Below are 16,529 nucleotides of genomic sequence, written 5' to 3'. Positions count from 1 at the left end.
AGTATCTGGCAGCACACGTCTCTGCAGGACAAACGGGCTCTCCCAAGCCCAGGAGGGTGTCAGTTTCATCATGGGACCAGTTGATCAAATCCATAATTCTTCTTTAGGTTTTTAGAGAACAAGTCTGGGAGACTCTCTTAGGGTTAGAGAATAAGCGAGCCTATACAAAAGACATGAGAAGCCAAGCAGGAAAGATAAGGGAGAGGGAGAAAGTGCGACCGCCTCCGTCAAGAGCCAATGTTTTATCTTCTATCTCTTGAAATGGGCATCAGGGGCCCGTTCTTCGTACGTGGCTTACTACATCCAAGATCAAATGACACATCCAAGACCAAATCATCGCGCTAACCGTGAGCTCGCGAATCCGGTTCTCCGAACACACCTGTTGTTGACGATTAGTACAGCTGGATGAAGTAATGTGAGATCACTGGGTGTCGTAAAAGGGGCTACGCATCGATAGTAGAAACATTGATCGGCAACCCTCTGATTGGTCGGCGAAAATGTCGAAGGAGCACGCTCGGTATTTTTCGGCAGCAGAGCAAGAACTCTTGAGTGAGGGATTTCAGGAGTTTCAGAGTTTAATCAGAACGCAAGGGAACACTGCAAAGGCTGCAAAAGCAAGGAGAGAGGGCTGGCAGAAAGTTGCTGACAAATTAAACTCGTAAGTAATTTAATAATAACAATAATAATGGAGTGGATTTATCTAGCGCTTTTCAAGGCACCCAAAGCGCATGACAATGCCACTATTCAGTCACTCTCACATTCACACACTGGTGGAGGCAGCTACGGTTGTAGCCACAGCTGCCCTGGGGCAGACTGACAGAAGCCAGGCTGCCATATCGCGCCATCGGCCCCTCTGGCCAACACCAGTAGGCGGTAGGGTATATTTATTATATTACACTATATTATCCAATATTATATTATATTATATTATATTATGTTATATTATATCCCCTTTCACATTAGAGCCACAACAGGACCCACTAGAACATGGGAACAAGTAAAAGTGAAATATAAGAATATTCTACAGAATGGTAATATTTAATCACTTATATTGCTTTTCGTCTCTTGGAAAGAGACCCTGGAATAATCTGTTTGTGTGTTTATAACAGCAACAAAGAAAAGGGCAGAGCAAAAAAAGACAGGTGGTGGTCCTGCACCCCCTCGTCAACAAGTTGGTTAAGTAAATAATACCCTCACGGGAAAATCGATATCTCTCTATGAGCACACTGTCGCGCTGAGCTAAAGGATCCTGTCTGTCCCGCAATATACGCTGAATTCTGAGGACTCTCCTTATCAATCTTGCACCTTCCGCAATGGGTGGCTCGTGTATACGGACAGGATATGGCTGCGACAGACTTCCCAAATCCACCTTCGCTTTTATAGCCGTGGTCTCTCATCTTGATTACACGGAGTAATTTACAATTACTACTCTGAAATATGAATTACATCTGTAATAATCACATACATGTAATAGAATGTTAATAGTACATTTCCCTTTTTTAGGAGATGACCTGTATGTATCTGTGTGAAATCAATAAAAGGATCAAGTGCTGCATTATTTTCAGTTACATTGATGTTATTTATTTATGGTGAAACAGTGGTGGAATATCGCTGTTGCTTTCGTATAAATGAAGCGGACATACCTGCGTGGCCGCGATCTAATCCTGTTTACATAAAGTAAACCTGCTCCCGAGCAGGTTTACGCTTACGGCTCTGTTGCTATGACAGCAAGTCCCGGATGAGCTTCGGGGAACCGAACGATCCAGGATCACGCGAAATCGTCAACAATCAAATCCAGCTAACTTACTTAGCGAGGTACGAAGAACGGGCCCCAGGTCTTGTTGATCACAGAATGATATGGTGGCTGTGAGATAGTTTACTTAGAGCTGTGGTAGTGGAACAAACGTTGATGTGGAGGAAGGCCAGGCATTAGAGGAAGAAGGCGAAAGTTCATGGGGAGGACATACCAGCTTTTGAGGAACCTGTGCAAAGGCAAAATGACGCCATCCAAAGTCCATTATGGATACAAAGTATTGTGTAAGCTATAACTCTGAAGTTGTGGGATTTGGTTGCTGAACTGCCATTCAGGAAGTGAACCATCTTTCCATGGTGGCCTTGTTGCATTCTGTTTAAGAAAGTTGTCACTATTCGCTGTATCAGATCGTTTAGATCAATTTATACTTTGATGGACTGCCTAATTTTGAAGACTCTCCCTCAACTTACTGAACTAACTTTAACTAGGAACCAGTAAATTCAGATCTTCCTTTAAGATCCAGTTTGCATGTTTTCTGTTTGATGTATTCAGAGGACCAGAAATTTAGCAGTTGTGGTCAACGGTGCCCTGCTGTCATGTTTCATCCTAAAAAAAAATTCTGTATGGTTGAAATTGAATTGATAAAGACAAGAGACATAGAGTTTAGTGCACATTTAGCATATATGTTATTAATTACATAAACTGACAGGATAAAAGAAAAACAGTATAGAGAAATCAAACTCATAACTGGTGTCTGTTTGTGTTTGAAAGGTCTTGATGCATGCTCAATCATCCAGGTAAGAAAATCCCAAAAAGTTGTTTCTGTTCATCTGGACGTTGAGTTTTCAGTGGAAGAGATGTTTCGTCACTCATCCAAGTGACCTCTTTAATGTGGGCTGACTGCAGGTTTCCCCAACCTTATAAACAGTACATTTGCACAATGACTGAAACTATCACCAATGACGAACAATGGGCTGTGAGGTCAGTTCCTTGATCAAGAAACTCACCTCACAGCCCATTGTTCAAGTCATTGTGCAGGTTACAGCTAATAAGGCTGGGGAAACCTGCAGTCAGCCCACATTAAAGAAGGCCCTGTGATGAAACGTCTCTTCCACTGAAAACGCAACGTCCAGATGAACAGAATCAACTTTTTATGGCTTAATTTGAAAGGTTCGTTTTTACTGAAAAAGTGAATTTGAGTTTAAGCAATAGAACCGCAATAGCAACAAAAAAGATATCACTTAACCTCCTTTGTAGCCTTAATAATATGGATGCTGCAATTTCCACCATTTTTAAAAAGAAAGAAAGTTCATGTGCTCTGTTAGCACATCGCCCACAAATGTGGCATCATTAGAAAGCCCATGATGCCTCCTTGATCTTGCAGCAGGATTCATATAGATAAATTAAGAAATGTCCCAGAGTCAAATCCCAGACAGAAAGCAAAAGATAATTTCTGGGTCTTAGGAGGTTAAACCTTTTATTAAGGAGTGGGACAATAAATGACTCATGACTTGACCCTGGTTTCACATTCCTAGCCATGTAACTGGGAAGGAAAAGAACTTGCTATTGGCATATTTGCATGGTAGCTTAGTTTTAGCACCACTTAAAGAAGAAGAAAAAATGCCTGCAAACGCAAACTACATTAGTCATTACATTTCTTTATTTCTCTGTGCACAGCATTCCTAAGGCCCCACTTGTGCATTTCTATGAGTATGAGCTCTGGACTTTTCTGTGCCAGTGCGCTAACCTGATCATTTTCTTTTTCAGCACTTCTGTTGATTTGGATCATTGTCCTGCTGCATGACTTCATTTCAGCCAAGCTTTAGCTGTCAAACAGACAGCCCAAGTTCTCAGCCCACCACCACTGTGCTTGACAATTTATATCTTTTCTTTTCTTCTTTTTCATGTGACTCATTATATTTATATTGGCTGCTAATCACATTTTGAGTGAAAAAAGTGTTGATTTAAGTATTTTGAAGAAACATCCTGGGAACCCTCAGAGAAATTGTACAAACAGCTCCAATGTGATTACTTTTTTGCAAGTGAGAGGCAAAAATATGGAAGTACAAGGAAAAAATCTTTGCATTAAAGGACTCAGTCAAGTGAAAGTTTCTGTTCAAGGCGAGTGATTTTACATGTATGTACTCTGTAGCCTTTTGAGCAGTGTACATTGGGAAATGAGGGAATGATATTAATATTAACATCCTATTGCTTCCATAAATAAGCAATAATGAGACAGCATTGGATGATTTATTGTGCTTTGACAAAAAAAGACTGACCTGCCTGTAATAGAAGCAAATTGTCCATGAATGTATTTATAGGTTTGTTTGTTTTTTTGTTTACAGTACGATCATTAAGTGGTGGACGCTGGAAGTCATAGATTACAATAGTTGCCAAGTAGTGATCGGTGTGGGAGAGGGATAACATTGTACACCCCTCAATTCATTATGTTTTGCTAGCAAACAGGAAGCAGGTGAAGTGGTTTCCTGAAAGTACAAACATACATGGAAACAGACTTTGTGCAATACTAACAAACTTGAAAGTCAATATTTGGTATGACCACCTTTATTCTTCAACACAGCCTGAACTCTCTTAGGCAGCTTGTTTGTCGTTTCTCTAAGCAATCTTCAGAAATAGTTGTCCAGGTTTCTTGAAGGACATTCAAAGTTCTTCTTTGGATGTTGGCTCTCATGAAGCTTCAGCAAACAGTAGATGGATCAACTAAAGTGTCAGATTAATCGCTCAGGTCCTGTGTCAGGTCTTTGCTGGATTTTCTCTTATTTCTTAGGGACATGACTTTCAGATAACAATTATTTGTTGTAGATTGTTTTTTTAAGCCTGTTTTGTCCTCCGCTTGCCCAGTTTCCTCAATTTTTTTTAAGGACATGAGAAATCATTTTTGTTGGTGCAAAATGTGTAAACTTCTGCATTTTGTGTTCAGCTACACAAATTGGCACATATCATGTTTATATGACAGGCCGATAGTAACAATGTTCCTAAATATACAATTAACACAGGTTCATCATGCTTGAATGATTCATAGGTCAGTATTAAAAATACATTCATCTGAAAATAGTCAGATACAATGACGGGACTGAAAATGAGTGAAAAAGCAGACAATATCCACAGAAAAACTTTTAAAGGCCCACAGAAGGGGGTAAAAGTGTTGTGCAAGACCACTTTCAGAAATTAAAAGACTCGCTGGAAACAAAATATAAAGTAACAAGAAGCAATGCAGCTGGATTAGCAGGGGTGTGACTTGCGAGTACTTGGGAGACTTGGTCAGAAGCCTTGCAGCGGTGTTCTGTAAAACAAACAGGAGGACGAGGAGGCCTTGCATATACAAGTGAAGAAAGGATTACAATAGTCCAAACGAGATCAAACAAATGCATCTATGACAATTTCCAGTTCTAAGCGTGAGACACTGTGACTCAGCTTAGAAATTTTTCTCAAGTGATAAAAACAGGAGTGAACCAGAGATTCAACATGAGCATCCAAAGTCAGGGCTGAGTCAAAAGTTACGCCAAGATTCCTGACAGAAGGTTTGGCAAATGTAGCAAGAGGAGCTACATTTTCCATAACCCTAGGTACAAATGTTTCAGGAGCACAGACAAGGACTTCAGTTTTCTCCTCATAGAGTTGAAGAAAGTTATCAGCCATCCAACCTCTAACGGAGTCTATGCACCTATGCAAAATCTGTAGCTTGCATAAGTTTAATGAAACTTTGAGGGAATAGGAATGCATTTTTTACATATTCATTTTGTTTTCTTTGAAAAAGAAGTAGTGCGGTAAAAAACGTGCAGGATTTAGTTATTTGCTTTGTTAAAACCGATTTTATTATACTTCTTATATTTCTTCTTTAGTCACCCTTCTTGCTCACTATGTGTTAACAGACCTCTCTGCACTGAATCATACTTCTTAATCTCTGGCTCTGTTCCACAGCATGTCTTTTGTCCTGTCCTCCTTCTCTCACCCCAACTGGTTGCGGCAGATGTCCGCCCCTCCCTGAGCCTGGCTCTGCTGGAGGTTTCTTCCTGTTAAAAGGTTTTTCCTTTCCACTGTCAGCAAAGTGCTTGCTCATACGGGGTCATATGATTGTTGGGTTTTTCTCTGTATGTATTATTGAAGGGTCTACCTTACAATATAAAGCACCTTGAGGCAACTGTTGTGATTTGGCGCTGTATAAATAAAATTGAATTGAATGCTTGACATAATATTGAGTATTGATTGATTGGTAAGTTAATTTATTTCTTATGCACGTGTAGTGTTCATTTCATTTTTTTGTAAAATTTGTTGAAAACAAATTCAGGTTCTTTGGTGAACATTAAGCAAAAAAACTGCACGTGCCAGTTACTGGAAAACACAAATCTCACATGGCCAGCAAATATTTATCTTTAAGTCTTAAATACATATACTTTTTATATACTTATATACATTCTCACTGCGGCAAACATGTCATTTGTTAGCTTCATATCATCCTGAAGAATGTTTTACACACATGCACATAAATTAAACACAATTTAGTTTCGATCTCCTAGTTTACACTGTCATTATATATAACACATTAAGTATGAACAGTATAAACACAGTCCACTGCTCACATGACCAGCAAGAAGCAAAGTACTAATATGAGTTCACATTATAATCACCTGTTGCTACACTCTAGAAAAGATCATTGAGTGAGCTTTAATTTAACCCTATCAGTAGAACTAGATTTTTAACTCAGTGAACAGTGAACTAACAAATATCTCTCAAATCATGTTTGCTTTACTGACGAGAAATTAGTTCAGTCTGAGTGATACATTCATTTTGGTCCGAGTTATTTGTATCTTATCACATAAATAAACAAGAAACAAACAAACAAGCAACCCCCCCCCAAAAAAACCCCTCCCAAAAACAAAAAACAAAAAAAACAAAAAAACAAAAACACGTGACATAACAAATATCAGTAGTGCAAAGTATATAAGGCTTTGGACAGGTCACCAATACCAATCCACAGGTGACACACTTCATTACACTCTGTGGTGTTACACCTGCAGTGTTTTCCTAGTTGTCTGGCATCAGAAAGCTGAAGCAGGAGTAAGGGAAGTTGGACAGGCAGTTTGTGTTGACCGTAACCTGCATATTACTAAATAACACTTGGTTTCTGTCACTGCTGGCAATGTTCCCTTCCCTCTTCAGTGCTGTGAGTCGCCGGAGGATCAGCTGGTGTTCGTGGCCCCTAATGAGCCCCCTGAAGTACAGAACAGCAACCAGGTGCTTCTTACTGCAAGTGGAGAACAAGATCAAAATGCTTATTAATTCCATATTTATTAATACTATTTATATTTATTTTAATTTATTAGTTAACCAATTTATATTAATTCCATTGAAAGTCCAGTTTACCTGACCCCCCCCCACCCACCAAATACAAACACCAAGTATTTTTTGTAGGCTGTTGAGTAGTTGAGTGTATTAACTGTGACTTTCTGAGACACGGGGGTCATCTAAATACTTAAGTCCATGACAAACAATGTAACTTTTTGACTCTGGAAAATATAACACATTTATTAAATTCTTTAGAATTTGAAGAATTCAAAGCTCCAACAGCTTTTGCTTTTTCTACATGCTTTAAAACTATCTGGCTAATAATGCAGTGAGAGTCTTAACTTCTTCCCCCATAAAGATGACATCAGACAACCTCCCTCATACTATTAACGACAAGTTCCGGTACATGGTATGAATCTTATATAGCGCTTTTCTACTCTCCCGGAGTACTCAAAGCGCTCTATACAACATCATTCACACCCACTCGTACAAGCACTTCTATACACAAGTGCAAACTAACCTGCATTCACACGCATTCACACATGAACGCATTGGAGGTCAATTTGGGGTTAGTATCTTGCCCAAGGATACTTGACATGCAGACTGGGGAAGCCAAGGATCAAACCACCGACCTTCCGATCAGTAGCTGATCTGCTCTACCGCCTGAGCCACAGCCACCCCTAGTTCTGTTCTATATGTCACTAACAATGTGAGAATAGTTTCCAGGATTTTACGAAGATAGCTACTTGCTTAGCAAACCTCCCAAGGTCTAGTTTACTGTTGTGAAGTTCTGGGTAATGCAAAGTTTTTACTGATTTTTAACTTTTGTTGTACCCTTGACCCAATTTTAACAAAAATTAAATCAGCTCGAGCTGCCATTGGTATCTATCATCACACAGAATTCACACAGAATTCACACATCACACAGATATCTTGAAAAATGTGGACCCTAGACTGCAAACCAACAGAGAGTCAAACTGTCCATAGCTACACACTCCCTCCCTTTTCGGGGTAGAAGTAAAGCCTTGCCAATCCACAGATGCCAACACCATATGATACATAAATCCATCAAAAAAATATTTAAACTTGGGAATAATCACTTCAACAGTGTTGTCCTTTCCAAACTGCAGATGTGTGAGTTGTTTATAATTGTGCAATAGTTTGTTATTTTTATTGGATATTTTCAGGATCACATCACGTAGACCTTTGCGCTGTAACAGTGAGGTTCTGACAAAAAAGGGGCAAAAAAAAAAAAATCATACTGCATGTCATAGCAAAAAAGGCACTCCAATATGGATATTAATGGAAAAATAACCACGGTATCTTTACAACTAGATTTTTTGGTAGTACAGTTAAACCTGTTATAATGATCTCTTCACTCACGTACAGTTTTTGAACATACAGTTTAAATTCCTGTACTTACTCAAACCGTATCTGCTGTGGTCCTATGACTTACAAACTTCACAGCACAAACCAACATTCTAGTTTCAGGGATCATCTCTTTAAGTATCGACCTTTTTTTGAAACTTCAGTTTTTTTCCCACACTTTACATCAGTTCAGTTTTAACTGGCAAGAGAAACATCTGCTTTTCTTGCTAAATGTATTTATTTTCTCATTTGGGAAATAAAAAAAGATGCACATGTTTTCATTTAGCAGAACCGAAAGAAAGAGAAAAAGGGGAAAGAATGTGGAAATGCTCCATGCACATATTGCATGAAGTCTAAAGTTAACCACAGCATTGCAGGATCATTTAAGGCCCTCCTCCCACATTTCTACAGTTGGGGGAAACTTTGTGAGATATTACGTAAATCCCAACTCAGCGTGCCTCAGCTATACAGGGTCAACAGGCTGCACTCTGTGCTTCCAGCTTGCTTTTTTGTTACAGAGGCTGCAATTAGCTCTCAAAAACATCCGTCTCCTGCGCACAAGTTTATGTGGTTTTCAGCTTTCTGTTATGTTGCGAGAGGAATACGCAATTTTCTTTTAGAAACTAAAACGGTTGCAGTTTGCAGCCTGTGTGAGAGGCAGATAGACAGATGTTGATCTATCTTGTTAGATAGTTCTTCTTGCCATGTTTTGTGAAGTTTTACCTAAGATAAGCTGTGTATTGCACAATAACAGGGCACAGGCATCAAATGATAGGAATGCTGGAACATCTGGATTTTGCCTGCAGTGAGCAGTTAAGAGGTTTATTTACAGCAGCAATCTGGTGGGAACAAAACTCTAAAATGCCTTTAAACAGAGAGTGAAGCAGACCTAAGAACCATCAGATCATTTACAGCAGAGCATTTTTAATCGTGAATGACCGTAACTCCTTGTGCATTCCAGAAAACTCAACTTCAGGGGTATTATCACCACAGGCATCCACAAATGGGTCACTCAGATCATGATTCCTGAACAGTTGACAGCTGGGCAGTAGAACAAAAAAAACTCCACAAGCTCTTCTCATTAGTCACCAAACATTTTAAGCTTTCACTGTGAAGGATAAAACCATTTCCTAGAACCCTGAAAGGTAAAAGCTGAGTTTTGTGGCCATGGCCAATATACACCAAAGTAAAACTTTCACAGCATCTCAAAATGTCCTTTTTAAAGTCCTCTCAGATCATGTTTTCTCACAGGTGGAGAAAATCTGAGATAATCTCCAAGAGCATATCTCTAGCTGAACAAGATCATAATTAATTTTGGACATTTATATAATGTACAACACTATTTAGCCACTCTTAATCTCTTTATATATTGCTTCAACAGAGCTAGACTTTCTTGTAACTTTTTAAAAGTGTCTTGAGCAAAAGTCCTCCAGGGTGTTTCTGTCACGGCGAGTGAGGTGAGCCGTGTGGAGGAAATGAAGGAGGATCCAAATGCAGGCAGTCGTGAAGGTGTAAAGGTGGTTTATTGAACATGAAAGTAAATACAAACGGCAAATGGAGCTAGAACTAAACTATACTGGGATCAACTAAACTACAGAGCACAAACCTTAACGAGAACGACCAGAAGAGACTAACGGCGGACAGCAGGGAGAACACACGGGTGAGACATGGTAGAAACGCAGATGAGGCAGGGTGGAATACACAGACGGACCAGCAACTACAATGACGGAGGACATGACTTAAATACACCCAGAGAAACACAGGGGAATTACACACAGGTGGTGGACACAGCTGGGAATGATCAACAAGACGAGACAAAGGTAAAACTGAACACACTCACATGAGACCCAGACCTTCACAATAAAACAGGAAATGAGAACACCACACCAAGACGCAGACCTGACACTGAGAGACAGACAGAATGACACATGGAACCTGAACTAAACTAAACGTGAGATACAACCGAAAACAATTCCTTAAACATGAAACTCAAATAATAAACATCATAATCATCATCATCAACACAACAAGAGAACAAAAAAACAATCCCTGATGCAAACTAAAACCAAAACATAATAACCTCAAACATGGAATAACAAAAACATGAAACTCCACATACTGGGTCCAACGGACCCAGACCCGTGACAGTTTCTTTCTTTCTTCGGGTTTTTTTCCACTTGTTTTCAGTCGAGTTCATGACCATTTTCTGAAAAACCATTTTATTTGTTTTGCTGCTTACACTGACCTATGCATCAGCTGACTATAAAAAAATGCTCCTTACTCAAGGAATGGAGGTGCATTGTGTCTACACATAACACATAACTTCGCAAAGAACCTATTTTAAATATAATGTTCAGGCACTTTGTTACAACAAACCATGACCAGTCTGCCTGTTTTGCAACATCCAAAGAAGAGCTTTGAATGTCATTCAGGAACTGTTCACTGAAATGTCCACTGGACTTATCCCCCATCCACTGGACAGGAAGCAATACATTAGCTGAGCTAATCTGTTTTTCTGTCCCCAATGAGCTCATGCTTTTGTTTTCAGGTGTATAACACTGATTCAGGAACACACTTTCAGGCATCATTTCATCACTTGCTGATATCTGTCAAAAGACTGGAACAACTACTGTCTTTTCTACCGTTCATGTTTGCTGAGTGGAGTGTGTTGTCTCATCATAAAAAAGCTGTCAGATCTAAATTTAGTGCAAACAATATCCAAATTTCTGCAAAGAAAAAGAAACTGAGTAATCACCACGACTTGTGGATTTCATCTTTGTTACCAACATGTCCTTTTGTTTATTTTGATCACCTCACATGTCTGCAGTTTGTCCCACTCAGCTATTCATAACTCAATAATTGAGAGCAAAGGTAATTATCATGTGATGGCTGTTAAAAATACCATTCACCGTTTTATCGGCTTCCTTTCAAGAAAATCACATCTCAGATGTCGTGCTTGGACGAGATATATCCCTGGTGCTAAATGTCAGAGGGGTTTATATGAATCTCACAGACAGCTAATTAAACATTGCTCTTCTGCTTTGGGTCAGTCATTGAAATTCGCTTCACTTCCTCATTCTCCTGATGATAGTCAAAGTCCACTTAGGTTTACTTGACAGCTGATAAGGGGGGATTCCTATTCAGCTACAATCTGCCCACTTCTGTGTTTTACACCAAAAATAAAGAATTCCTTTATGTGCTTCAACAACCACAAAGGGGAAGGTCTGACACTTTTGTTGTGTCTTCATTTTGGATTTTTTTTTCTTTCTGCTTTTCTTCGCGTGTCACAACCACAAATTTCTGACACAGACATGCTGTTGTTTTATAGTTTACTCCATACATGTTTCACTTTTATAAAACAAATTCAATAGAAACCTGGTAGATGGGAAACCCCTAAAGCCTACATACTGCGTGATCTTAGCTTGTCCTGAACTATAGTGCAAAAACTGCCCCCACCCCCCAATTTTTATTTTTTTTTTAACCAAAAATAAATAAATACATAAATAAATATGACATCCCAGAGTGGCTTACACTTTGTCCTGTGATGTGTTCATGGACAGATGTAAAAAGTTGTAGTGCGGCTAACATCTAGCTAGCTCTAAGGAGTTTTATACAGTTTAGTGAAGGCTAAACAGGCTCTGTGGTGTTCGTGGTCAATGTTAGGTTGCATCCCAGGTGTCTTCGAGGGCCAGTGTCCTGAAACGTTTCTATGTGTCCCTGCTGCAACACATGTGAATGAAATTAGTAGGTCGTTAGTAAGACTATAGAACTCGACTGCATGCTGAGGTGCTGACGTGCAGTTTATCCATTTGACTCATGCTACAGCAGCTCATGAATGAATGAACATGGTGCAACAAAAGTACTTTTAGAAGTACATTTTTCCAAACACTTTACTTCACTTTTATTTACTTGAGTAGGATTGGGGGTTGCCACCACCATCAAAGAAGCAGCACAGGTCAGCTGATCACAGCCTGTACACAAAGAAAAATGTACCGGCACTCACAAAATAAGCTATTATGTAACTTATTACTGAGCAATTCTTTTGCCCTTGCAAAGCACTCAATTTTAGGATTTCCTCTTCCACCAAATCCTACTTTAACGCCTCTCTAACAGCTAAATATTAATCCAAGACAAACAGCGATGTCCTTTTGTTTCTGTTGATTTGTACAATATTAACAAAGCTCAGTAAAGGAAAATTTTAATAACGCTCAACTGCAACAAGCACCGGAGCCAAATTTTGGTAAATGTCAGAGCAGAAAACACTGCTCTCTATATTCAGATATAACTATTGGCATAAAACAGGGTTATTTTGTAGAAACCTGGCCTAAATTGTACACACCAAATCTGTAAAAGGCTAGAAACCAGTCCAGCCTAAGCGTTCCTTATCTGTCACCTAGTGGATTATGGGAAAACCCTAATCTGCCTGCATCCTAAAGACTAAGAGAGGGTAGAACGGGATTTTTCCTGGTTTATTTTTAGTGAATCGTCATGTTGCATTTGGCAGAAATGCTTACCTGAAGTCTGGGTAATTCTCTATTACAGGCTGCAGATGGTTCTTGATGTCTGATGTGTTTTTCTGTCCAATGATGTTGCTCAAGTCGTCTCCTACATGGTAGAGCCACTCATTATTTGACTTCTGTAAAAGACAAAAAATATCAAAACATTAAAAACTGATGGAGTTGCTGCTCACCTTGAACATCCTTTGAATTTTGAATAAAACACATGACTACACAAATAAAGGGGCTACACAGCAGAGGATTTCCTGTTATGCTGCTCATTGAGAGGAATGTGACCAGCCATCAAAGGCAAATACGCCACTTATACATACACTTATACTGCTTTTAACATGAACGAAGGATCTGTGGACCAAAGATCAGGCCAGTATTTTGCATTTTAAAGCAAAAGAGGATGCATATTATGTGAAATGAAAATAAAGGACCATTTAGACATCATTCTTTGTTTTTACATTCATCAGGTCCCAAATAGCAAAGAGAAATTACAAATGCATGCCATGAAAGAGTTCAGGTCTTAGGAGGTTAAAAGTGTTTAGATTACTTGGCTAAAAATAATTAGAAACGTTCCACCTGTTCATTAAACCTGTTTAAAATTCAAAGTAGTTTGAAGGTTTACTGAATCATGACATGTACTTACAAATACCTACAGCAATTAATTTGTATTTTACTTTTTATTTGCTTTTAGTGTTGATAGGGAAGTGATGACTTAATTACCATGTCCTCAAATAGCTCACTGAGTTTATTCCACTGATGACGGATCTTGGTCGCGGCCTTCTCGTGTTTCCGATTTTTGCACGAGTAGTTACTCTTCATCAGCTGACCGATGTATTCTATCACCACATGGTAGTGCAGTTTGCTTGCAAACGCCTGTCTCCAGGGTAACAGAGTCACAAACACACATACACACACACACAGAAAGAGGGAGTTAGGTGGTGGCATAACAGGATGGACGCAAAAAACGGGAAATGTTAGTTTGGAGGTGATAATGCATCGTGACCACCAGGGTTCAATTCATCTGAACTGACACCTTTTAATCTACCTATTCATTCTTTCCTGTTAGGATTCATGACACTCAGTTTTTTTTTCCTGCTCTTGCAGCATCCGGAGAAAAACAATGGGACAGCAAAATGTATTAACTGGAACTTCCGAGACAATCGATCTAAAATAAACAGGACTTCCCGATTTCATAGTAAGCATTAAAAAAACGTCTAAGTACAATAGATATTAGATGATATTCTGCATCTTTTGTTCCTATTTAAATCACTTAATATCCTACAAATAAAACCATAATTACCATAAAAACTTCTGTTGAAGGTAATTCCCTTCATGGTAACTGTCTAATCAGACTGGGACAAATGCCAGAAAATCCTTAGCCTTAGCAAGGGACTTTACTTTGGCAGGCAACCTGTCTTTATTCCAAGCGGCGGGCCTTTCCTGTACTGTAAGTAAAAACATTTGGCTGTTAAGTTTTATAAAGTAGTTGGTCAACTCTGGACTGCCCCTGTTGACTTTTTTCCAGGCCATCTCCTCCTTCTCACCTTGGCTTGTGGTGGCATCATGAGACTGCAGTGCTGGGAAAGCAGCTTTGTCCGGCTGTAGAGTTGATCAAAGTCTTCATCGTTGGTGAGCCATTTCCTTGTCATCATTCTCCTTAAGTAAGACTGGAAAAACAACAAATAACACAGCCATTAATCACACAATGCCTTTGGGGGTTTACTCACGACAGATTATAAAAAGTCACATTTCAAGTTAACACCTGATTATTCTACTAAATAGGCTAAAAGTAAAAAAACAAACAAACCTCAAACCTCATATTAAAAGGAATATATTGAATGAGAAGCAGTTAATGGAACTACCTCCTCTCAAAGCCTACTTATATGCGTATTTACAGTGGGGCAAAAAAGTATTTAGTCAGCCACCGACTGTGCAAGTTCCCCCACCTAAAATGATGACAGAGGTCAGTAATTTGCACCAGAGGTACACTTCAACTGTGAGAGACAGAATGTGAAAAAAAAAATCCATGAATCCACATGGTAGGATTTGTAAAGAATTCATTCGTAAATCAGGGTGGAAAATAAGTATTTGGTCAATAACAAAAATACAACTCAATACTTTGTAACATAACCTTTGTTGGCAATAACAGAGGTCAAACGTTTACTATAGGTCTTCACCAGGTTTGCACACACAGTAGCTGGTATTTTGGCCCATTCCTCCATGCAGATCTTCTCGAGAGCAGTGATGTTTTGGGGCTGTCGCCGAGCAACACGGACTTTCAACTCCCGCCACAGATTTTCTATGGGGTTGAGGTCTGGAGACTGGCTAGGCCACTCCAGGACTTTCAAATGCTTCTTACGGAGCCACTCCTTTGTTGCCCGGGCGGTGTGTTTTGGATCATTGTCATGTTGGAAGACCCAGCCTCATTTCATCTTCAAAAGTTCTCACTGATGGAAGGAGGTTTTGGCTCAAAATCTCACGATACATGGCCCCATTCATTCTGTCCTTAACACGGATCAGTCGTCCTGTCCCCTTGGCAGAAAAACAGCCCCATAGCATGATGTTTCCACCCCCATGCTTCACAGTAGGTATGGTGTTCTTGGGATGCAACTCAGTATTCTTCTTCCTCCAAACACGACGAGTTGAGTTTATACCAAAAAGTTCTACTTTGGTTTCATCTGACCACATGACATTCTCCCAATCCTCTGCTGTATCATCCATGTGCTCTCTGGCAAACTTCAGACGGGCCTGGACATGCACTGGCTTCAGCAGCGGAACACGTCTGGCACTGCGGGATTTGATTCCCTGCCGTTGTAGTGTGTTACTGATGGTGACCTTTGTTACTTTGGTCCCAGTTCTCTGCAGGTCAGTCACCAGGTCCCCCCGTGTGGTTCTGGGATCTTTGCTCACCGTTCTCATGATCATTTTGATGAGATCTTGCGTGGAGCCCCAGATCGAGGGAGATTATCAGTGGTCTTGTATGTCTTCCATTTTCTGATGATTGCTCCCACAGTTGATTTTTTCACACCAAGCTGCTTGCCTATTGTAGATTCACTCTTCCCAGTCTGGTGCAGGTCTACAATACTTTTCCTGGTGTCCTTCGAAAGCTCTTTGGTCTTGGCCATGGCGGAGTTTGGAGTCTGACTGTTTGAGGCTGTGGACAGGTGTCTTTTATACAGATGATGAGTTCAAACAGGTGCCATTCATACAGGTAACGAGTGGGGGACAGAAACGCTTCTTACAGAAGACGTTACAGGTCTGTGAGAGCCAGAGATTTTCCTTGTTTGAGGTGACCAAATACTTATTTTCCACCCTGATTTACGAATAAATTCTTTACAAATCCTACCATGTGGATTCATGGATTTTTTTTTCACATTCTGTCTCTCACAGTTGAAGTGTACCTCTGGTGCAAATTACTGACCTCTGTCATCATTTTAGGTGGGGGAACTTGCACAATCGGTGGCTGACTAAATACTTTTTTTCCCCACTGTATCTTCATCACAAAATCTAAAGTAATGTGCAATCTAAGGAGCTTGGAAAGAAAAGCGTCTGGACTCCTTTAAGTTGCTTGAAGACGTTTCACCTCTCATCCG

General features: G+C 39.8%; 2 protein-coding genes across 6 annotated transcripts in view; both read right to left on the bottom strand.

Annotated features, from left to right (window-relative positions):
- Nucleotides 1-16,529, bottom strand: part of LOC120739619 (tumor necrosis factor alpha-induced protein 2-like) — a 132,152-nt gene that overhangs the window by 33,080 nt on the left and 82,543 nt on the right. The gene's annotated exons all lie outside the window — the stretch shown is intronic.
- exoc3l4 (exocyst complex component 3-like 4) overlaps nt 5,883-16,529 on the bottom strand; it is a 30,548-nt gene continuing 19,901 nt past the window's right edge. For 2 of the 4 annotated variants that reach the window (XM_040041435.1, XM_040041436.1), the window contains 4 exons: nt 14,481-14,603; nt 13,657-13,809; nt 12,943-13,064; nt 5,884-7,019 (listed from right to left, as the gene is read on the bottom strand). In XM_040041435.1, coding sequence (XP_039897369.1) covers nt 6,800-7,019; nt 12,943-13,064; nt 13,657-13,809; nt 14,481-14,603 — 618 coding nt within the window. In that variant the 3' untranslated portion in view covers nt 5,884-6,799. Of the gene's footprint in view, nt 7,020-10,602; nt 12,400-12,942; nt 13,065-13,656; nt 13,810-14,480; nt 14,604-16,529 lie in introns of those variants that run through there. The other 2 variants (XM_040041438.1, XM_040041437.1) reach the window with 2 other exon arrangements.

This window comes from Simochromis diagramma, unplaced genomic scaffold (genome assembly GCF_900408965.1).
Source record: "Simochromis diagramma unplaced genomic scaffold, fSimDia1.1 OVJJ01000304.1, whole genome shotgun sequence".
NCBI classification, from domain to species: domain Eukaryota; kingdom Metazoa; phylum Chordata; class Actinopteri; order Cichliformes; family Cichlidae; genus Simochromis; species Simochromis diagramma.
The sequence above is the reverse complement of the archived record's forward strand: the minus strand, read 5'-3'. Positions and strand labels throughout refer to the sequence as shown.